This window comes from Hylobates moloch, unplaced genomic scaffold (genome assembly GCF_009828535.3).
Source record: "Hylobates moloch isolate HMO894 unplaced genomic scaffold, HMol_V3 SCAFFOLD_8, whole genome shotgun sequence".
Taxonomy (NCBI): domain Eukaryota; kingdom Metazoa; phylum Chordata; class Mammalia; order Primates; family Hylobatidae; genus Hylobates; species Hylobates moloch.
Genome location: NW_026652283.1, coordinates 52,777,484 through 52,801,377, shown reverse-complemented (window position 1 = coordinate 52,801,377; position 23,894 = coordinate 52,777,484). Strand labels below are relative to the sequence as shown.

Sequence of the window (23,894 nt, the reverse complement as noted above, 5' to 3'; positions counted from 1 at the left end):
CTGGTCTCTCCTTTTGACACACGGGGATTATGGGGATTACAATTCAAGATGAGATTTTGGGTGGGGAAACAGCTAAACCATATGAACCTCTTTCTAAGAATGTACTTTAAAAAGCTTTTCAGATATTAGAAAATGAACTTTGGATTTTTCTTTCCATTATACTAATGAACTTAATTTTCAATATATGAACCTCTAAATTTCAATTTGCAAACTTCCTAAGTCTACCTTGCAGAAAGAATAAATATAATGATTAAGGTTAAGGACATATGCTTCACTGCAAGGCCCCACTTAAATATTAATGTCTGTAGGAATGTCTTTCAAAAAACCTACTACTACCAAAAAAAAAAAAAAAAGCTTATACAAAATAATTAGGGGTTTACTTATCTTACAAAAAATATGTCACCTAACAACAAGGCTTCCTCATCAGAACAGTATTTTGAACTGGCTAGAAATTAAGAATGTCTAATCCAAACACTCACTGTGGATGGGGCATCTGAGGTCCAGAAAGGTTTCTCCCTCATTAAAATGTGGGTTGATTTATAAACAATTTACGTATATGTATATAGAAAGGCAACTAATGAATAAAACAAGTAACAAGAATATATAAAGTTCAGTGATAATCTACCATTTGAAATAATTTCAAAAGGAAATCACATGATATAAAGACTTTGGCAAACAAAGACTAAGGTTCCTGCCTAAGATGACTCTTAAAAAGCCATATGTTAGCACTGGTATGATCCCAAGTCTTCTTATTCAAGGAAGCTGCTTTCTAGTACATATGTTAAAGACAGCTGGTTCTCTTACATCTAGTTATGCTAATCAAATGGCTTAGCCATATAGTTTCAAAATATGAAACATTTTAATGACACAAGATTGTACTTAAATAATATTTTTTCTTAGATTCTTTAATAATGGGTATTATTCTAAATAACTTAGAACTAAAGATTTGTTCACTTGGATCAATTTTTTACACTCTGATAGATGCTTGTTTGCTCTGGATAACTCTGGAACGGCTGTGAAGTAGTTACATATGGAAACGTCAGTAACATGGGTTGCAAGAGTTCCAGAAGCAATTCAGATGGCGGAAGAGGCTGCTACCCAAACCCAGTAAGAGTCACTCTTCAACAATGCAAAGTGATTACCAATGAATCAAAAAACCAAATGGTTTCTACAATAGTAATTGTTTTGTTTATCAAGAAATAGAGTACACTAAGAAATAAAAAGTGAGAAAGATAACTAGCTTGAAGAAACTAGAGGTATGGACAAGGGTCTAATCATTCAGGATGACACCATTTGAATGTACCCTGCCCAAAGCCAGCAGATTACTGTCTCATTTTTGCTCTCGGAAATAAGCCTGACAGGCCGGGCATGGTGGCTCATGCCAGTAATCCCAGCACTTTGAGAGGCTGAGGCAGGCAAACTACTTGAGTTCAGGAGTTCAAGACCAGCCTGAGCAACATGGTGAACCCTGTCTCTACAAAAAATTAGCCTGGCGTGGTGGTGCACGCCTGTAGTCCCAGCTACTTGGGAGGCGGAGGTTGCAGTCAGCCAAGATTGTGCCACTGCACTTCAGCCTGGTCAACACAGTGAGACCTCGTGTCAAAAAAGGAAAGATTAAAAACAGATTTGTTGTTCTTCAATTACGGAAATTTTTTTTTTTTTTTTTTTTGAAGGTACAGTGACATGATCATAGCTCTCAGCCTCAACCTGATCCTCCCACCTCGGCCTCCCATCTTGGTCTTCCATGTAGTTGAGACAATAGGTGTGCACCACCATGCCCAGCTAATTTATATATATATATATTTTTTTGTAGCGACAGGGTTTCATCATGTTGCCCGGACTGGTTTCAAACCCCTGGGCCCAAGTGATCCAACCACCTCCACCTCCCAAAGTGCTGAGATACAGGCATGAGCCAATCAGAGAAATTATATATGGGGAAGCTCGCATTTAATTCATATTTAAAAAGTGGTTTCAGAGGTGACCTATTAGTTTACAATTAAGGAAAAGAGCTCTAAGAAGTCTGGCTATTTCTTATACAGACAACACAATAAGATCATATTCCTTACCCTGACAACTTGCCGAGTACTTGTAATGAAGGCTTTTCTTATACTCAATTCAGTTGCATCAAGGTTAAATTTTCTAGGATTTGCTTCAACTATGCGTAGGTCAAAAAGTCAAGGTAAAACAATTTCATCATCAAAGCCTGGCATCATCCTGTTAACTCACTGAATCTCTCACATGCAAACAAAGAAAATCTGGCTCAAACTTTCTGAAAACATAGTCAGCTGGACACCAATCATTCTCAGACTTCCTCTGCCCACAGCCACAGGAGGGAGGATCCCTTTGCCCCAAGACAGAGATGATCTGTCTGGTTAGGAAGCATAGCCCCTGCTGATGAGCTTCACTGCAAATGCTTAGGGCTATCTGACCACAGCTGAGCTAGGCTCTTCCTGTTTGCCAACACTTGTATCTATCCTTTTTTGATTCCTGATCACCTTTACTAAGACAGCTTTTGCAAGCCTTTTTCTCCTGCCATTCCAAACCACTTCCCATTACGCCAAGATGCTAACCCTACTTCTTAATCTAGAGAGATCAGGCCTTCTTCAGAGAAGCTGCCCTCATTCCCTTACCCTCTAGCCTGGTCCGACGCACCATGTCAGACACTCGCGTAGCTCTCTATACTTCTCTTTCATAGTCTGCAGGTATCTATTTGTGTTATTACTTGATTACCATCTGTCCCCTATCCCTATCCACTCAAAGTTCTGTGAGGGCTGGTATAATGTTTATTAATCTAATCTCCGTAATCAACAAAATGCCTGGCACATAGTATACTCAATAAACATTTGCTGGTTGAATGATGAGTATCTATTAAAGCTTTTGTTTTTTTAATCTCACATTTTCTCTATCTCCCCTAACTTTTTTTCCTTCCCTCCTGTCTCAAGGGAAGAATTATCTCCCTGTAACTGTGCTTTTGATCCTGCCCCCTCACATATTTGCCACTAATTTTAGAGAACATACTTGCCTTTTAATAATGTAAAAGGTACCGGGGTCATCATGAATAACAAAAATTATTTACTCCATGTATCAACTGCATACAAACCTGTGCTAACTATAAGGTGATCCTGACAGAAGCTGGTTTCGTTAATGTTTTATCTCACTTAGGGAAAAAACAAAACAGAACTCAGAACATGCAAGTGGCATTATCTTCCATCTAAAGTTTTGGTTAAGTGGGATTTCCAGTTGAAAAAAAAGGCTATATAATGAAGTTTTTACAGTTCTCCAGTGCATGAGTCAGATCAGTGGACTTACTTCGCATCAATACCATGAATTAGCAGAACAGATCTGCTTTTACTAAATGCAGTTTCATGGAACAAGACGCCTCTTCAATGGACGGTAGCACTGTAACATCACTTTTTAAACATGAAGACAGTCTACAAAAAGATTTTTTGATCTCTAATTACCAAAGTGGAACACTGGCCTGTATGGACCTCTATATGATAAGGACTGCTAACGCTATTACATAAGCTGTGTGCCAGATGCCATTCTAAACTCTTTACCTGTATAATCCCAATAATCCTATGAGCTAGGACCTCTTGTTATCCTAACTTTCCACTAAAGAGGAAACTGAAGCACAGGAGGTTAAGTGATGAGCCCAAGTCACATGGTAACTGGTTGTGATACTGTAATATAATAAATGCAAATTTGGTATCTGCCCCTCATTCCTGGCACACAGCTCCTAGATCCCTTGGAATCTCCAGATGAGTATCTTTTGTATGTTAATGGCATAATTGATGGCTGGGGGTTTCTAGATAGCCTCAGGATGAGGGGCTGGTCCCACAGAAACCAACCATGTGATTAGACAGTTGAAGCTTTCAGCCCCCTGCTTAACCCCACCCCAGGGGAAAGGGGCTGAAGGCTGAGTTGATCACCAATGGCCAACTGATGTGATCAATCATGCCTACGAAATGAATCCTCCACAAACACCAAAAGGACAGAGTTCAGGACGCTTCCAGATAGGAGAACATGTGGAGGTTCCTGGAGGCACCTGAAGAGGGCCAGGAAGTGCTACACCTTTTCTCCCATACCTTGCATGCTTCTCTTCCATCTGGTCATTTATCTGTATCCTTTGTAATATCCTTTACAATAAACGGATAAACCTAAGGAAACTGTTTCCCAGAGTTCTGTGAGCTGCTCTTGCAAATTAAATTAATTCGATCTATGGAGGGGGTTGTGGGAACTCCAATTTATACCTGGTCAGTCGGAAGCACTGGTCACAACCTGGGGCTTGCAACTGGCATCTGAAGCGGGGGCAGCCTTGTGGGACTGAGCTCTTAACCTGTGGACCTGATGCTATCTCCAAGTAGACAGTGTCAGAAATATCATACCGACTTGAGTGTAAGGGTAGAGACTTAAAAAAAAAAAAAGGGTTTTTTTTTTCCCTTTACACTGGTGGAGCCAGGACTTGAACACCAGAAATCTGACTCCAGGGTCCAGAGTCATAATCATTACACTATGCTGCCTTTATATATATACATTTATAGTACAGGATTTGTCATACACTGTACAAGAATTTGGCTACTGTACCTTAACTTACTGGGCAAATACTTTAAACATGTCATGGTACAAGTAAGAGCAACAAACATTAATCGATTATAAAAGAAAATGTTTCATCCACATACTGGAAACAACTGGAGAAAAACTTGTCCATTTGTCTATTTATCCCAAATGGCAGAGACACCACAGAAAAGGATATTGATGGTTTCATCAAGGTCCTCTAGATCCCACTCAATGCTCCGGAGGTTGTTTCTCAGCTCGTTGGTGGTCCAGTCGATTTCTTCCCTTGTTGCTGTGGAGGGGTCCTGGAGGAGCTCTGTCCATCTCTGAAACAATCCCTGGGCAGTGTTGACTGCTTTCTGTACCTCTCTGTAATCAAGACAAGGCAAAGGAGAGAAATCACAGAAAACATTCCATGGACAAGTTACTGCACAATTTAGGTTAACATTTATGATCATACACCATCCTCAGCAACCACCATTCCCACAGAAGGCTCTTCACAGATAAATATCAAAGTTCAAAACTTTGATACACAGTCTGAGTATTATGTTCTCAGCCGATGCTTGGAATACAATAGCCATTATTTAAGCAGCTACAATATCAAGTTTGTTGGGAAAGGACAAATTTAGTATTTTTCTGTGAACAGACTATATGTAAAAGTATAATGAAGCAATCCTACAAATTAACTAAAGGGCAATGAGCATTCCCACATGCTTCCACTTGGTGTGATAGTATTAATAAGTTATACTCAGATGATAAGTCCTAATATGGCCTTTCTTTTCTTGGTGTGGGAGGAATGAGAATGCTGGAGGGAAGGTTACTCTTACATAGCTACCATTTTATTATAGGTTAAGTATTTTAATCTGAGAAATTTTTAAACCCAAAATCTCATTCAATTTCCAAACATTATTAGCTTTAAATATACCTACTTTCCTTAATTAAGCAATACCATATACCAGATTAGTGTTTGTTTTTGTTTTGTTTTTGAGACGGAGTCTTACTCTTTCGCCCAGGCTGGAGTGAAGTGGTGCGATCTTGGCTCACTGCAACCTCTACCTCCCAAGTTCAAGTGACTCTTCTGCCTTAGCCTCTCACGTAGCTGGGATTACAGGCGCCCGCCACCATGCCTGGCTAATTTTTGTATTTTTAGTAGAGACAGGGTTTCACCATATTGGCCAGACTGGTCTCAAACTCCTGATCTCAGGTGATCCACCTGCCTCAGCCTTCCGAAGTGCTAGGATTACAGGCATGAGCCACCACGCCCAGCCAGATTAGTGTTTTTCTTGTTTAGAGAATGAGACTAGGCCATTAAGTGCTATGATCTAGCATGCTTTTAGATTAGATATAGTCACAAGATTTTAAGAACTTTTACCCCCACCATTGGGCCAATATCCACCATTTAAATGTTATAATCTAATACTACCACATATAAAAGCCAAAAAGGAGTCATTTGATAATCATATGGTCTCTCACGTTCAAAGATGATAATCCCACTGCTCCCAAACTATAAGAACTGTTTTGATCCTTCTATGATTTCTTCTGGAACAAAGACCACAAAAACGTGTTCTAGCTGATTAGGGTGTTTGTTGTCTATGGCTTTAAGACAGAATTCACATGCATCCTATACCCTCTGACATTTCAAGTACTGGAAAAAAAGTGCTAACAAAAATGAAGAAAAGCACCTTACAATATTTAGGTCTATGGCATACTGATGAGAGCTAAGAGGCTGAACGTTAAACAGAGAATACAGCTTCTAGGCGCAGGCTGAGTAAATAAGCAAACTATATGGACAACAAATCTACCAAGGTCTATTCACATCTAGTTTACGGCTTAGGCAAGTCACCTCATTGTTCCTTTCATGTCAGCCTTTAAACTTTCAGTGCTAATGAGAAACCCTATTTAAGATAAAATGGGGAAGAATTAAGTGAGGTGCAAATCTACTTCTTTACTCTTTATGGGATCTGGGTGATTTAGTGGAGAAAGAGCTATGTATCATTCCTTAATGCAAAGTAAGTCATCCTTTGGTATCCTCGGGGGATTGGTTCCAGGACCTCCACAGGATACCAAATCTGCAGATGCTGAAGTCCTTACATAAAGTGGCATAGTATTTGCATATAACCTACGCACATCCTCCTACATACTTTAAATCATCTCTAGTTTATAATACCTAATGTAATTTAAATGCTATGTAAATTGCTGTTATACTGTATTGTTTAGGGAATAAGAAAAAAAAGTCTGTACATGTTCAGTAGAGGTGCAACCATTCTTTTTTTTTTACTGAATATATTCAATCCTGAGTTGGCTGAATCCACAGATTTGGAACCCACAGAGATGGAGGGCTGATTGCATTGGTTTATTTGTAAGTACTGACTATCATCTATGATAATGGAAGACAGAGTTAAAGAGGTTATCTGTAAAGACATCTTTTAAAGAATATAAAATGTATCAATTTTGTAAAGTAAATATGAATTCCTTCTTGAGAACTAGAAGCCTCAAACCAAGAAGCCTTGGGCTAGGGCTTAGGTTTGTTCTCCACCACCAGCACACAATTATGATGCTGGAATTAAATTCTAAGTAGCAATCTATGAACTTTTTTGGTCTCAGGAGACTCCTTTGAACTCTTCAAAATCATTGAAGACCCCAAAGAGCTTAGAGTTATGTGTACTATATATCTAATGCTATTTACTATATTAGGAATTCAAACAGACATTTTAAAAATATTTGTCAACCTTAAAATTTGAGCTTACATGTTAACAATGTTTTTTAAAAATTCTAAAACAAAAAAAATGTAGTGAGAATGGCACTGTTTTGCATTTGTGCAAATCTCTTCAATAAATGTGGATTCTCATATCCACTTCTACCATCAGTCTGTGGACATACATTTTGGTAGAGGCATATGATGAGAATCCAGCCTCATACAGATATATACTTGGAAAAGTGAGGAGAATTTTAATAGTCTTTTTGGACAATTGTGGATGTACTTTTTTGATAGTATACCAAAGCTTGACAACTGGCTGTTAAAGGTTAGCTGCATTGTGGATCCTAAAACTGTATTAAAGAACTTTTTAGATTTTCTTATTTTACAGTAATAATTTTCTTGTTTTTCTTAGTTTACCAAGTAAAATGGGAAGGAGTATCTCAGTCACTAGGGAGCTTTGTTTCCCTTATACTATGATCCATTGGTCAATCTTGTACAGGCTGAGATTCCGTTATCCAAAATGCTTGGGACCAGAAATTTTTTCAGATTTAGAATATTGGCATTGTACTTACCAGTTGAGCGCCCCAATCTGAAAATCCAAAATCCAAAATGCTCCAATGAGCATTTCTTTTGAGCATCTTGTTGGTGCTTAAAAAGTTTTGGATTTTGGAACATTTCATATTTGAGATGCTCAACCTGTACTTTGGATCTTTTACTTTTGGATGATTTTATAACATCATGTACTGGTCATTAGGAAAGTATTAGTCTACTGAGTATTGCAGAACCTCCAAATGCCAGCTCATTTCAATACACAGTATCCAAAATCATATTTGTTACTATCACCACCAATTTCATCAGAAAAACTTAAGTACTAGAAATCTGTAAGAGCACAGTAGTTGATATAAGCTTTCTAAAATTCTGTTTTTTTTTTTTTTTTAAACAAAAGGCTCTAATTTTATCACTGGTAAAAATACTGTCATTTATTTTCCATGAAGTGACAGGTTCACCTCATTCATTTGTGAGAAAATATCTCGAGAATTTTTTAGATAAATTTGAGATTTAAGAAAGCCTGCAAGTCTGAGTAACCAGTTTGTCATTCTCTCCAGTAAAAATGAGATTTTGCTGGGGGGAGAAACAGCTATTTCAACACGCAACTCAATCACATAAGTGCTTTTCCTAGAGACAACCATTTTACTTAACAATACATCACAAAAATGCTTCACGCACACTTCCATTTTGCCAGTGGAATATTAAAATATATACTAAGGGAGAAGATATTTACAAACTATATATCTGATTAATGATATATCCAGAATATATTTTTTAAAAACTCTCAAAACTTAATAAGAAAAACCCAATTAAACAAAGCCAGGTGCAGTGGCTCATGCCTGTAATCACAGCACGTTGGGAGGCCAAGGCAGGTGGATCACTTGAGGTCAGGAGTTCAAGACCAGCCTGACCAACATGGTGAAACCCCACCTCTGCTAAAAATACAAAAAAATTAGCCGGGCATGGTGACGGGTGCCTGTAATCCCAGCTACTCAGGAGGCTGAGGCAGGAGAATCACTTGAACCTGGGAGGCAGAGCTTGCAGTGAACCGAGATCGTGCCATTGCACTCCAATCTGGGTGACAGAGCAAGACTGTTTCCAAAAAAAAAAAGCAAAAGATTTGACCAGTCACTTCACCAAAGACATACATATGACAAATAGCACAGGAAAAGATGCCCAATATCATTAATGATATGCAACTTAAATCTTCAATTAGATACTACATTTAGAATGGATTAAAATGAAAACAAAACTGACAATGCGAAGTGCTGGAAAGGTGGTGGGGTAACTGGAATTCTCATAACTTACTGGTGGAAAGGCACAATAGTACAGCCATTTGGAAGAGAGTTTGGTTGTTTCTTAAACATATATTTACCATACCAGAAAGTCCCACTCCTAAGTGAAATGAAAACTTATGTTCACACAGCCTGCACATTTTTATAGTAGCTTTATTAATAACAGCCAAAAATTGGGCCGGGCGCAGTGGCTCACGCTTGTAATCCCAGCACTTTGGGAGGCCGAGGCGGGCGGATCACGAGGTCAGGAGATCGAGACCACGGTGAAACCCCGTCTCTACTAAAAATACGAAAAATTAGCCGGGCGTGGTGGTGGGCGCCTGTAGTCCCAGCTACTCCGAGAGGCTGAGGCAGGAGAATGGCATGAACCCGGGAGGCGGAGCTTGCAGTGAGCCGAGATCGCGCCACTGCACTCCAGCCTGGGCGACAGAGCGAGACTCCGCCTCAAAAAAAAAAAAAAAAATTGTAAACCACCCACATGTCCTTCAACTAATGAGTGGATAAACTGTAGTATATAACAGAATACTATTCAGCAATAAAAAGGAACAAACTACAGCTACATACAACAACATAGATGAATCTCAAATGCATTAGGCTAAGTGAAAAAAGTTAGATTCAGAAGGCCATGTGCTATACGATTTCACTGACATAACATTCCGGAAGAGGCAAAATTATAAGAACAGAAAACAGTTCAGTGTTTGCCAGGTGCTCGACATGGGGGAAGGACCAGAAGGCATACAGAGAAACGTTTTCGGGTGATGGATCTGTGCTATATCCTGCTTGTGGAAGTGATGATTACACAACTACATGAATTTGTCAATTTCACAGAAGTGTACACCAAAAAGGTTGCTTTTTATTGTAGGTAAATTATAACTTTAAAAAAATGAGAAAAATTATACTTGAGGGTCAATATTTTATAAAATTATTTTTACTGTTTCATGAAGAATATTCTTTTTTGAGACAGAATCTCACTCTGTCACCCAGACTGGAGTGCAGTGGTGCTATTTCAGCTCACTGCAACCTCCACCTCCCGGGTTCAATCGATTCTCCTGCCTCAGCCTCCCGAGTAGCTGATATTACAGGTATGCGCCACCACACTCAGTTAATTTTCATATTTTTAGTAGAAACGGAGTTTCACTATGTTGGCCAGGCTGGTCTCAAACTCCTGACCTCAAGCGATCCAACCAGCTCAGCCTCCTAATGTGCTAGGATTACAGGTGTGAGCCTCTGTGCCCGGCCTCGTGAAGAATATTCTTAGGGTAATATGACTCTTTTCTTTTTTTTTTTTTTTTTTTTTTTACTGTTAGTACAAGGTGATGAGGAATACCACAGAAAGCATGGCACAGCACCACTGCCTTGATTTTTGGTAAGGCACCAGGAGTTTTAGCCACCACAGCTTTGGCATCATCAGTGCAAATGTCAACATGGTGAAAAAGGCAGATAATATCTGAATATTATCATGAAAAGAGTTTTGAGCTGGTAGATCCTTCTGTGAAAGGATCTTGGGGATCCCTTGTGATTTACAGGCCATGCTTTCAGAACTACAATGTCTTAAGACACTGATAGACTGGAGTCGAGGAGTGTGCATGGGTGGATTCTAGTAGCACTGAGTGTGAAGCCAAGGAATCCTTAAGTATGCAAGAAGTAAAGCATGTCCTGAGGAAAAAAATGAAAGAAATGGCAGGAATTAGAAAAATGCTACAAAGCAATTGTAGAATAAAGCTCAGCACCCCACAGGCCTGACCGGTGACTTGGCTTATTCCACTCTAAAGCTCTTATTTTTAAAAAAAAGGATTCATGTTTAGTTTTCATTTAGTAACACAGACATAAGAAAGGTAAACTAGTCATTATTTCACATTTTTAAGATGGATGTTTTAAGGGGTCACAAAGGTGGAAATTGCCAGCAATGGCTCAGATCTTGAAAGACGGCCAGAATCTGCAGTGTTTCAGGGAATCCCACCTCAATAGCAAGCAAAGAGGTCTCTCTAAGTGGAAAACCTCCCAACTGTTCTTCCAATATCATTTCAGTGTTAGCCTGAAAAAGAAAGCATGAACTGGAAGCAGAAAACAATGTTGGTCACAAGTCTTATTTGGAAGCTAACTATTAATGGTAACCAGAATTTTCTAAAGCATGTGGGATTTCTAACAGCTTCAAGAGCAATAAGACACACCTAATAATGTACAAATCTAACCAGGGAGACAACCCTCTCAATTCAGAACCACTTGTAAGTACTTGCAACTAAAAACTGAAGATTATTTGGCATTCCAAGTAAGTCAATTCATAAAACAGTAGCATATAATCATGTCACCTATTTGAGATTTGTGAGGGTTTTTACAAGAGAAGTGCCCATCTACTTGATTTCACATTTCTTTCTCAGGAAAGGCAAGGGAGTTGTTTCAGTATCAGTTGGCTAGTAAGGCATGACCCACAAATGTCCACTCACCACTGTTGTCTGTTCTACACAACTAGCCTGTGTGAGCACTGCACTTTGGGAGGAGCACTTCACTTCGAGGAGCACTTCCCGCTGAGTGAGCAGCTACAACTGCTCACTGCTTAGGCAACAGAGATCCATTTTTGTCTGTCTCTAGAAAGGTGGCAATCACAGATAGTGCTTCTTTATCCCTTATCTTTATGTCTGATTTAGCTATTTTTTCCCCAACTATGTAATCAGAGAAATTAAAGTTTGATACCCAGAACTTTCCATGAGGGAGTATACCATGATGCAGTATATACCTTGAAGCAGGTATACCTTGAATTGTCAGAGTTCTTCAGCTTAGCAAACTTCTTGGTAAATAACAATCTGCTCACCCACAGCTTGGAGAATCACATCTGGCAGCATTTCACTAAAAACTTGCTGATGACTTTCCTAGGAATTATAGTTTTAGCTGCTGACCCAGAGAAGCCTTTTTCAAATCCTTGAAGGAGAAAGACGGCTATCTCCACACATCAAGCATATCTTACGCTATCCGTCACACATGCTGCCCAAATCAGTCTCGTCTGATACAGGTAGCATTTCGTGGATACCAAGAGCCAATGTTGGCAATTCTAGGGATGTGGCTTTTCCCCCTTGCTGTCTACAAAACAGCCCATCAAAATCATGGAAACTGTCATCTTCTCATGGACTAAACTCCCTACAGACACCAGAATGAAGGCTCTTCACGGCAATTCACCACAATGCCCACAGGACCACTCGCAATGCAGAGCTTTCCCAGTAAGTAGCTGTCAAAAATGGAAACACTGCCCACATCTTTGAAGAATGTATCTTGGGAAAAACAAAATAAAGTCATCCAAGCATCCGGATTCTTCCATTCTTCTTCCGTTCTTTTTTTTTTTGAGATGGAATTTCACTCTTGTTGCCCAGGCTGGAGTGCAATGGCACGATCTCAGTTCACCGCAACCTCCGCCTCCCAGGTTCAAGCGATTACCCTGCCTCAGCCTCCCGAGTAGCTGAGATTACAGGCATGCGCCACCATGCCCGGCTAATTTTGTATTTTTAGTAGAGACGGGGTTTCTCCATGTTGGTCGGCTAGTCTCAAACTCCTGACCTCAGGTGATCCACCCACCTTGACCTCCCAAAGTACTGGGATTACAGGCATGAGCCACCGTGCCCAGCCGATTCTTCCATTCTTCATAAATAAAAAGGTGATTCTGGCAAACCAACCTCATTTATTTTTGAAGTTAGCCCAACATTGATCCCTCGTCATTGATGGTTGAGCCTCTTCCATACAACCTCCCAATCTGGTACACCACCAAACTAGCCTCTGGGGCCACAAGCAATACATCCAGATGTCCAAAAAAAATTCACAAAGTTTTCTTACTTGTATCTAACCAAGTTTGCCAAGTAAAATGAGAAGAAAGAGTATCTCAGCCATTAGGGAGCTTTGCTCCCCAGTATTTGTCATTCAGTTGTACCAACAAATTGCGTAAGTGTAGCCACAACACCCATCATCCTTTTTCCTGTTGTGGTTGAGATAGGGTCTCACTCTGTCACCCAGGTTGGAGTGCAGTGGTGCAATCACAGCTCACTGTAATCTTGAATTCCTGGGTTCAAAGGATTCTCCTGTCTCAGCCTCCCAAGTTGCTAGAACTACAGGTGCACACCACCATGACAAGCTAATTTTTTTTATCGTAGAGACAGGGTCTCGCTGTTGCCCAGGCTGATCTCAAACTCCTGGCCTCAAGTGATCCTCCTGCCTTGGCCTCCCCTTCATCGTTTTGATTTATCCTTTCTTCTTTGCCCATGCTGGCAGACTCTGAATTGGCATCTGTTCTAGTTATCGTGGTTGTTTAACAATGACCCCAAAATTTAGTGGTGTGAAACAACCATTTATCATGTCATGGAGTCTGTAGATCAGGAATCAGACACAGCAGAGCTGACTTGTCCCTGTTCCACCATGTCTGGGACCTCAGCTGAAAATATTAAACAGGCTGGGGCTGTAAAGGCATCACATCTCTCTATCTCTCCACAGTCTGCACGCATGCTCTAACAGAGTGGCTTCAATGTAACTGGACTTGTTACATGTTAGCTGAGGGTAGCCTACACTTGTGTCCCAAGATGAAAGATGCAGACGGAAGGTATAGTGGTTGTCTTTTATGACTTAAGCTTCAAGAGTCAAGCAGCTTCACTTCTGCTTCAATTTGCTAGTCAAAGCAGTTTATAAAGGTCTGCCCAGGTTCAAAGGAAGGGAATACAAACTCCAGTTTGATAAAAGGATGCCAGCTTCACAATTTAATAAAAACAAACAGCCGGGCGTGGTAGCTCACGCCTGTAATCTCAGCACTTTGGGAGGCCGAGGCGGGTGGATAACCAGGTCAGGAGTTCGAGACCAGCCTGGCCAATACAGTGAAACCCTGTCTCTCTTAGAAATACAAAAACTAGCCAGGTGTGGTGGCACACGCCTGTAATCCCAGCTACTCAGAAGGCTGAGGCAGAAGAATCGCTTGAACCCGGGAGGCGGAGGTTGCAGTGAGCCGAGATTGCGCCACTGCACTCCAGCCTGGGCGACAGAGCAAGACTCCATCTCAAAAAAAAAAAAAAAAAAAAAGAAAGAAAGAAAAAGAAAAAGAAAGAAAAGCAACACAGGACAGAACATTTATTGGTGCAGCCATCATTGGAAAAAATACAATCTGCCCAACAACTCCTTTATCTGGGACAGCACCTACTCTGCAAGTCTTTACAGAGGGATCCCCATTTCATCAATACAGTAAAAGAGGCTAGTCAAGGCTGAAAGTTTCCATTCTAGTAATGAAACATGAAAAATTCAGGTTGAGCGAGCCTCTGCAACCACATCAGACTCCCACTCCTCACTCTTCTCCAACTGGTTCCTGCCCCATACCCCACTGGTTTCACCACCGCTGGTTTCACCACCAATCTCTCCAGAAAGAGAGGAGCTCTTTTTATTGCTTGACTTCTACATTCACATAGTTTGTATTTGAAAGGAAACACATGCACACCCTTTACTTGACTTTATTGCCATTTCCAAATTCAACCACACTGTGACATATTTTGTAATTACTCTTGTGAAAATGAAACATCATTTTTACTCAGCTACCTACAATTATATACAATTTTTGACCCTAACTTACTGCTGCTTCCACAACTCCACCAATGACACTGCAGGTCAAAGTCACGAGTGAATTTAACTTGTCCTCATTTTTGGTGCACTTGACACTATGGCCCATTATATCTATTTGCTTTAAACTCTCACTTTCTCTGTCTCTGTGACATTGTGCTGTTCTAGTTTTCTACCAGTTTTCTCCTTCCTCTTCCTCCACTGGATCCCAATGTTTCCCAGCACTCTTTTTGTGGCCTCTATGTGCTCATCAGCATTCACAAGTTCAAAGCACCCCTCTTAAGGTGATGACTCCCCCACTATACTTCCAACCCTAACCACTCAGCCAGGCTTAATTCCTACATTTTTAGCTGCCTATAGGATCATTCCATTTGCCTAAAACCAAATTAATCATATCCTCCCTACAGAACATAATGTATTCAAAACAAACAAAATAGAAAAATCTGCTTCCCTTTCTAGCTTCCTCATTTTAGCCAATAGTCCCACCATTTTCCAAGTTTCAACACTTGTCTAGACAAGAGTCATTTTTGACTCCTCTTCCTCCTTACCTTGTACAACCTCTACTTAAATCCAATCAGTGAATTTTCAGATCTGGAAGGAACTTTCAAGATAATCTAGTTTGTGCTCATTAAACATAAATAAGAGACCTTGGGGCTCAGACATATTGGCTGCTTGCCTCAAGTTCTTCCAACCCTGATTATAAGACACCTTCTATTACCAAGACTTATTTAATTGCATTTTTGCAAAGCTTCCACACAAATCTTTTTTTTTTTTTTTTTTTTTTTTCTTGAGAGGGAGTTTTGCACTGTCACCAGGGCTGGAGTGCAGTGGCGTGATCTCAGCTCACTGCAAAACAGGGTTCGAGCAATTCTCCTGCCTCAGCCTCCCAAGTAGCTGGGACTACAGGTGCTCGCCACCACACCCAGCTAATTTTTTGTATCTTTAGTAGAGACGGGGTTTCACCATGTTGGCCATGCTGGTCTCGAATTCCTGACCTTGTGATTCGCCTGCCTTGGCCTCCCAAAGTGCTGGGATTATAGGCATGAGCCATAGCACCCGGCCCACAAATTTGTTTTCTTTGTAGAATCAGAAGATCTGGGTTTGAACCCTTAAAAGCTGACTATAAGCAAGTGAATAGTAACTGCTAGTTTAAAAACTGCCTCCTGATTTAGAATTTATGATAGAAATCAGATTAAATTTAAACTCCTCAGGCAGGTATTCAAACCCCCTCCCACTCCTCCTCCTAACCCAAACTGGCTGACTTTAATATCAAGCATGGTTTCTCACTAAAACAAATTCTGTTTCAGTTGGCAGGTCTTCTTCCCATCTTTATCTTTCTCTTTCCTGGTTCTTGACTTCCGCTCAGTTGTTTCCCCAGCCTAGAAGAGCCTTACACCTCAGCAGACACTCCCTTTAAGGCCTAGATTGACCATCATTCCCAGCATGGGTCTTTCTTTTTTTTCAATCTCCACAGCATCTCAACTCTACTGCAAAATCTTACACAATATATCTTTCACATATCTGCATAGTGTTCTCCAAACTAAGGAGCTAAATAATATTAAACATTCAAATTTACAATAAAGGCTTGCAAAGTTGTTCTCACAACGAAACACTGGATTCTGCTTTTTAGAAAGTATTAAATTTGATTTACATTCGATTTTACTGGGCCAAAATTAACAAACAAGCGTTATTTTTTTCACAGTGACTATACCAATAAACAGTTTTTCAACAGTGAATGGAATGCGTGATGCCCTCGAGGAGCTCATAATCTAGTGTTAATAAAGCTAGACATGCAGACAGAGAAGGTTAAAGAACACAACATAACATATACCATCTTACTCATCAGCTTACTTATGTCATTATTTCAACATCAATCCACAGCCAAAAACCTGGAAATAAAACTATTATCATGCTGGGTGCGGTGGCTCATGCCTGTAATCCAAGCACTTTGGGAGGCCGAGGCGGGCAGATCACCTGAGGTCAGGAGTTCAAGACCAGCCTGGTCAACACTGTGAAACCCTGTCTCTACTAAAAATACAAAAATTAGCCGGGCATGGTGGTGGGCTACTCGGGAGGCAGAGGCAGGGAGAATTGCCTGAACCCGGGAGGCGGAGGTTGCAGTGAGCCAAGACGCACCACTGCACTCCAGCCTGGGTGACAGAGTGAGACTGTCTCAAAACAAACAAACAAAAAAACCATCCTTGGCTGGGCGCAGTGGCTCATGCCTGTAATCCCAGCACTTTGGGAGGCTGAGGTGGGCAGATCACAAGGTCAGGAGATCGAGACCATCCTGGCTAACTCAGTGAAGCCCTGTATCTACTGAAAATACAAAAAAAAAAAATTAGCCGGGCGTGGTGGCGGGCACCTGTAGTCCCAGCTACTCAGGAGGCTGAGGCAGGAGAATGGCGTGAACCCGGGAGGCGGAGCTTGCAGTGAGCCGAGATTGCGCCACTGCACTCCAGCCTGGGCGACACAGTGAGAGTCCGTCTCAAGAAAAAAAAAAAAAAAAAAAAACTATCCTCATCAGACACACAAAACCTCCAAAGCAATAAAATAGCAAAGAGCCATGATATTTGTGCCTTTTATCCACAGGAGTGGCTCACTTATACTCTATCTCCACATGCTCAGTTACATGGTTTTCTTCAGGGTCTGTCTGATTAGAAGTTGCAGATTCTAAAAGGAGGCTAATTCTAAAAATTTGCCAACAAGGGAGGAAAAAAACTACAGAACTAAACAGTCAAAATGGGTTCACTCAACAAACACTGAGTACATCCCTACTGAACACAAAGATGAAGACTACAAGATTTAAATATGGTATTTTCACCTGGTAGATTAGTGAAGATTTATTTATTTTTTATTTTTTATTTTTTTGAGACAGAGTCTCGCTCTGTCGCCCAGGCTGGAGTGCAGTGGCGCAATCTCGGCTCACTGCAAGCTCCACCTCCCGGGTTCACGCCATTCTCCTGCCTCAGCCTCTCTGAGGAGCTGGGACTACAGGCGCCCGCCACCACGCCCGGCTAATTTTTTTGTATTTTTAGTAGAGACGGGGTTTCACCGTGGTCTCGATCTCCTGACCTCGTGATCTGCCCGCCTCAGCCTCCCAAAGTGCTAGGATTACAAGCATGAGCCACCGCGCCCGGCTGAAGATTTCTTTTAAACAAAAATCCCAGTAGTACTGGAATCAAGGGAGTTGGGTCCCTCAAACACTTTGAGGGGCAGGGGGGAATATTCTGGAAGACAACGTGGTAGTATGCATCAAACGCTTTGCTGTGCCTGCCCTCTGAACTAGCAATTATGCTGCAGGAATACAGGCTATGAAAATCAGAAACAGTAATACAGACCTATGACAAGTAGGCTTATCACCACATTAATTGTGGTGTGATCATAAATATAATTTATCTTCCAGGATGAACATTTATATGACAAAATACAATGCAGTCATTAAAAGCTGCCACCCAGAAGTCTGAAGGATATAAAGAAATACAGATGAAAATGTCATAAAACCGGCCAGGAGCGGTGGCTCATGCCTATAATCCCAGCACTTTGGGAGGCCAAGGTGTGTGGATCACCTGAGGTCAAAAGTTCAAGACCAGCCTGGCTAACAGGGTGAAACCCCATCTCTACTAAAAATACAAAATTAGCCAGGCATAGTAGCGCACATCAGTAGTCCCAGCTACTTGGGAGGGTGTGGCAAGAGAATCGCTTGAACCCAGGAGGTGGAGGTTGCAGTGAGCTGAGATCATGCCATTGCACTCCGGCCTGGGCGACAGAGTAAGACTCTGTCCCAAAATAAAAAAAGAAAAGAAAAGAAAAAGTCATAAAACCATATATAAAGTATATAACGTATAATCCCAATTTTTTAAATGACCATATTTTATATATAATATATATTTATAATAAATATATAAATCCTGGCCTTTCCACGTACAAGCTTATAAAGTTGAAGTTTTTTTACTAAGTTTCATTCTCCTTTTTGTGAAATGATGACAATAATAATACCTACTTCATAAGGATAAAAGAGCAATCCCTGTTGTGGGATTCTGTTCTGAACAGGACACTGACAATGTCAAAACCTCCCAAAAGGAGCTTCAAACATTCAAGCACTAACCACTGCATGTATAAGTTACAACAGCTTTCTAACTGGTCTCCTTTTTCATCTTTCCTCACACTGATGCATCCAACACTACTACCAAATCAATATTCCTAAAATCCTAATTTCATGTCATTTCCTTGCTTTAAAAATCAGTAACGGCCTCAAGATGAGATTCTCTTTAGGCCAACATAACTCGACCCTATTTTACCTGCACTGGGAAGTAGTGACAGTAGTGTGAAATCAGGTTGTTCTAATTTGAAGCCTGAGTACACCACTTATTAGCTGTGTGACCCTGGGCAAGTAAGTTAAACCCTCTAACACTTCCTCAGCTTCTCATCTCTAAAATGTGGCTAGTATTCATCATATGGGTGTTTTTACAGAGTGAAAATTCATATAAAGTGCTTACTCGGCACTTTATATGTATGCCTGGCACTGGAGATGCATCCTTTAAATGTGAGCTGTTACTACTACTTCCCTAAACTGTCTACTCCACCTGGGCTGCTCTTCTAGATCATTTCTAACACACATTGCCCAACTTAGGCCTTTTGCTGGTGGTGTTCTCACCCATGAGGCACCATTCCATCACAATCACCACCACCAACAAAGAGTATGTGTTCAACATTTACATTATTTATTCAAGGTGTAGGCTGGAAATACAGGAAAAAAAAAAAAAAAAAAAAAAAAAACGGTCCCAACCGTCAGAGCTCACAGTCTAATGAAAGAGAGACAGAGGACGAGGTCCAATAATTAGCGGTGACAAAGGAAGCACTTCCTGGAGGCAAGGGAAATGCTTACACTGACTCCAGAAAGCTGCGTGGGTGAATCAGGCAGTGTGGGTGCATGCAGAGTAAGAGCATCCAGTACAGCAATCATAGTCACTGTACTGAGTCTGGCACTGCTGGAGTACTAAGGCTAAGGGAGAGCAGAGGCTAGATCAGTGAGGTCAGGAAGTGTTGGCACTTTATTCTGCAGGCCAGCAGCAGCCACTGAATAATATTAAGTAGGGTACACCTGCCTGGGACTCTAGAAAAGCTTACACTGTGCTGTCCAACACGGAAGCCACATACAACTACTGACTGGAAATGTGGCTAATGTGACAGAAATTAAATTTTAATTAATGTAAACTTGGTAACTGATATGCAATTCAGTTATCAAAAAACTTTTATGTATGTTTGGAACAATTAAGAGTATGTAGGCCAGGCATGTTGGCTCACGCCTGTAATCCCAGCACTTTGGGAGGCCGAGGCAGGTGGATCACAAGGTCAGGAGATCGAGACCATCCTGGCTAACATAGTGAAACCTTGTCTCTACTAAAAAATACAAAAAATTAGCCGGGCGTGGTGGTGGGTGCCTGTAGTCCTAAAAATACAAAAATTAGCCAGGTGAGGTGGCACACACCTGTAGTCCCAGCTACTGAGGAGGCTCAGATGCAAGAATCGCTTGAACCTGGGAGGCAGAGGTTGCAGTGAGCCAAGACTGCACCACTGCACTCCAGTCTGAGCAACAGAACAACACTCTGTCTCAAAAAAAAAAAAAAAGAGTATTTAATGAACTTTAAATACAGATCAATTATTTCTGATGAAAATTTAACATCCAAATTTAAATGTGCGGTAAGTGTAAAACATGTACTAGATTTGGAAGACAGTACAAAAGTAAAATATCTCATCAATAATCTTTATATTAATCACATGTTGAATATTTTGAATATATTAGAGATTACATTAGAATTAGTGTCACCTGTTCCTTTTTATTTTACTGTGGCTACTAGAAAATGTAAAATGACGTGCGTGGCTGGCATTATACTTCTATTGGACAGCAATGATCCAATAGATCCTAGGACAGCTGAAAGAGGAAATGAGACCAGAAGCTGGAAGAACAATTAAAAGACTCTGATAAGCATCCAGGTAAGAGAGACAGGCCTGATTATCTAAATTCTGCCCATCTTCAAAACCTAAGTCAAGATACCCCACTGCCTCCAAAAGCTTTCCTAATCCTAACAGCTCCCAAGGAGTCACCTTTCTCTGAACTCCTGGGGCACTTATCATCTGTAGCATTTACTTCAACACTCATTCATTTGCCACCTGTCATTTCTACTTAATTTTGGGGTAATTTGTTTCTCAGATTAGACTAGAAGCTCCTAGGCTAAGGGCCATAACTTAGGCACCCTTAATTTTTCCATGCTGTGTAACGCATTTTTGATACTTTTAATAAACACAGGTATATGACTCCCCAAAAATCTGGATACACCTTCATGGGTGACTTTACCTTTCCACAGCAGAAGGTACTGAGAATCTCTTTTCCTTCAAGAACCTTAAAGACAGGAGCTAAAATGATGTAAAAGTGAATCAAAACTCCAAGCCAATGTTCCGATAAAGTAGTGATATTTAATCAGTGAGCAAGCATTAGTAGACTGTATTGGATACCATCAAGAAAAAAAAATGCCACTACAGCAGAATTATTTAGGCTTTTGTCAAATTCCATAAAAAGTCAAACAAAAAATTTCTGATCATCTCTGATCTCTACTGCCAGAGATAACCTTTGCCAACCTAAGCATTAAGAATTTTCAATCAAGGAAAAAACATCTATTTTAAAAATTAACCCCTAAATCAATCCTTCTAATAAATATCACATTTTCCAGGTAGGGAGCCACATATTACCAGTAAATTTACAACACAGCATTGTGCCATCTAAATTAGAGTAAGGTGAAGAAAAAAACCTTTCCAGGGAAATACTAAGACATAGTACAAATGTATTTCACTGCATCATCGATAAAGTATTTCACCTAAAATACCATCTAAATTTTCTACAACACTTGACTATACAACGGCCAGCTTGCACCACTAGAGAAATAGGAAGCTAGCAGCAACTAGTAAAAAGCAAGGGACATTCTGTGGTGATCAGTACTGATCTGGGAACTTTGTAGTTTTCAGATTTTTCATGTTTGATATTTAAAACAGAAAACTGACAAGTTTCTAACAAGAAACTAAAAGTTACATCAGAATTGATCTTCTTGCATGTGTTGAACGGCTACGAAGTGGATATTACAAAGTGCAGTTGAAGTTTCTATCTCCAAAGAAACAATCGAGCAATCAAAGATGAGTTAGGACAGCTTATAAGGGAACAGAAGGCAGTTCTATTCTGAAAGGCAGAAGAAATGGGAGAAACCTGTCAAACAGCCTGGATGAAATCAAGGAGTTAACAAGCAACACTCATTTCCTTTAGCACTGTGAGAAAATTCCGGTTGCTAATAGAAAGCTGAGGAAAGTTTGGTTTGGCTTGTTTCATTTTGTTTTCCTTCCAAATCATCACTGAGTATGAACGACTGCTTTCCTCTCCTCACATTACTCAGTAAAAACTCCCCCATTGAATTGTCTTCCGGTGCCCTGCTCCCCAGCCTCCCAGAACGGCCCCCGCCCCCGCCTCCCTCCCAGCAAACGTGCTCAGACGGCCTCTGGGCTTGTTGTGGTCTCGCCAGTCTGCGGACAAGCGCTCCAAACTCAATGGACAATGGAGCTCACCCCCGTCAACGCGAACTACAAAGCTCAGGAGGGCCATTTCCCTTTTCCTGCCCACATGCTGTTTTCGCTCCTTCGAAGCAAGGTCCCATGTTCGACTAGACTGCCAGTGTGAGCCAGGACCCGCGTGTCTCCTTCCCCACCTGCAGAGTTGCTGAGCCCCTCGGCCCCCAAATAAATTGTACCGCAGCGCACAGGCCAAAAAGGGCCCCCCACCACCAGGGGCTTGGCTGGGGACAGTGGCTTCACGGTCCAGGTAGGGATGGAGGGCACGTCTCTGGACGCTTGGTCATGGCCCTCAAGACTAAGCCGTCTCCACTGTCCCCCCTCCCCAGCTCCAACTTATCTCCCCTCCCCCTACTGCGAGAAGACCTAGGAGGTGCGGGCAGGCAGCACCGCCACCTCTTCCTCCGGTGGAGCCCTCGGCCGACACTCACCCTTTCACCACAAAGAAGGGGTCCTCCATGGACATGGCGTCCCGGCCCTGGCCGCCTCCACCTCCTCCGCGCACAGGGCGCCTGTGCCTCCCGGCCTCCCTCCGCCCACCCCGCCTGTTCCCGCAGCTGCCCGCGCCTTAGTCTGGGGGAAGCCGAGCAGAGGGCACGCGCGCAGGCCAGGTGCACTGGACGGCCGCTGGTCCAGCACTCGCTAAGCACCACTGGCCGAATCCCGGACTCGGGCGCCGGCCCCCTCGGCAGCCTCCAGTCCCGGCTCCTCCCGAAGCGTCGGAGGGCCTGACCCCACCCCCTGGGCCCTCGGCCGCGGCCAATCACGAACGCCGCCTGAAGCACGACTTCCGCACCCCGCTCACGTGACCAGGACCTGCCCCCCCCCCCCCAGTGGGCGGGGCCTGAGCCTGCTTCCCTCTTCCCTGGAGGCGGAGCCCTCGGGGCGGTGGAGGTGGGCGGCCTTCTACGGCCCTCTCCTCGAGCTTGAGGGTGAGGAGCGGCTTGTTGCCTCAGAGGTAGGCAGTCGGCTTTTCAGGATGAGCTGTAGTTGTACCTGATTTGCAAAATCTTCTTACCTTTCGTCTACTTTTAATACTTAATTTTCACAGTATGTAATTTATAAATCTATCTGGTCCTCGACTTAAAATGAAGCATAGTATCTGATTATGATATTACACAGATCCTTTAAGTAGGTCTTACTTTGTGTTGGACAGTGTGCTAAAGGTTGTGTATGCATCATCTCAGTATCCTTTGGGGGAAAGTATTATTCCCCCCTCCGTCTTTTTGGGAGGCAGGGTCTCTCTCTGTCACCCAGGCTGGAGTGCAGTGGCACAATCACAGCTCACTGCACCCTCGACCTCCTGGGCTCAAGCGATCCTCTGGCCTCAGCCTCCCAAGTAGCTGGGACTACAGGTGAGTGCCACCACACCCGGCTAATTTTTAAATTTTTTATAGAGTTGGGGCTCTCAGTATATTGCCTAGGCTGGCCTCGAACACCTGAGCTCACGTGATCCTCCTGCCTCTGCCTCCCAAAGTGGTGGGATTACGGGCGTGAGCCACCACACCATCCATTTTTCTCATTTTGTAGATGAGAAAATAAGTTCAGAGAGGCTTCAAGACTCCCTGTAGTCACACAGCCTGGACAGGGCAGAACTGCAGATTCTGTGC

At 41.9% G+C, this 23,894-nt stretch overlaps 1 protein-coding gene across 1 annotated transcript in view; it reads right to left on the bottom strand.

The window, feature by feature from the left end:
- STX6 (syntaxin 6) overlaps nucleotides 1–22,997 on the bottom strand; it is a 50,963-nt gene extending 27,966 nt beyond the window's left edge. The window contains exons 1-3 of the mRNA XM_032160848.2: nucleotides 22,716–22,997; nucleotides 4,754–4,923; nucleotides 2,067–2,161 (exon numbers count right to left, since the gene is read on the bottom strand). Of these exons, the coding sequence (XP_032016739.1) occupies nucleotides 2,067–2,161; nucleotides 4,754–4,923; nucleotides 22,716–22,750 (300 nt within the window). The 5' untranslated portion in view covers nucleotides 22,751–22,997. The remainder of the gene's footprint in view (nucleotides 1–2,066; nucleotides 2,162–4,753; nucleotides 4,924–22,715) is intronic.
- Nucleotides 22,998–23,894: the final 897 nt, after the last annotated feature.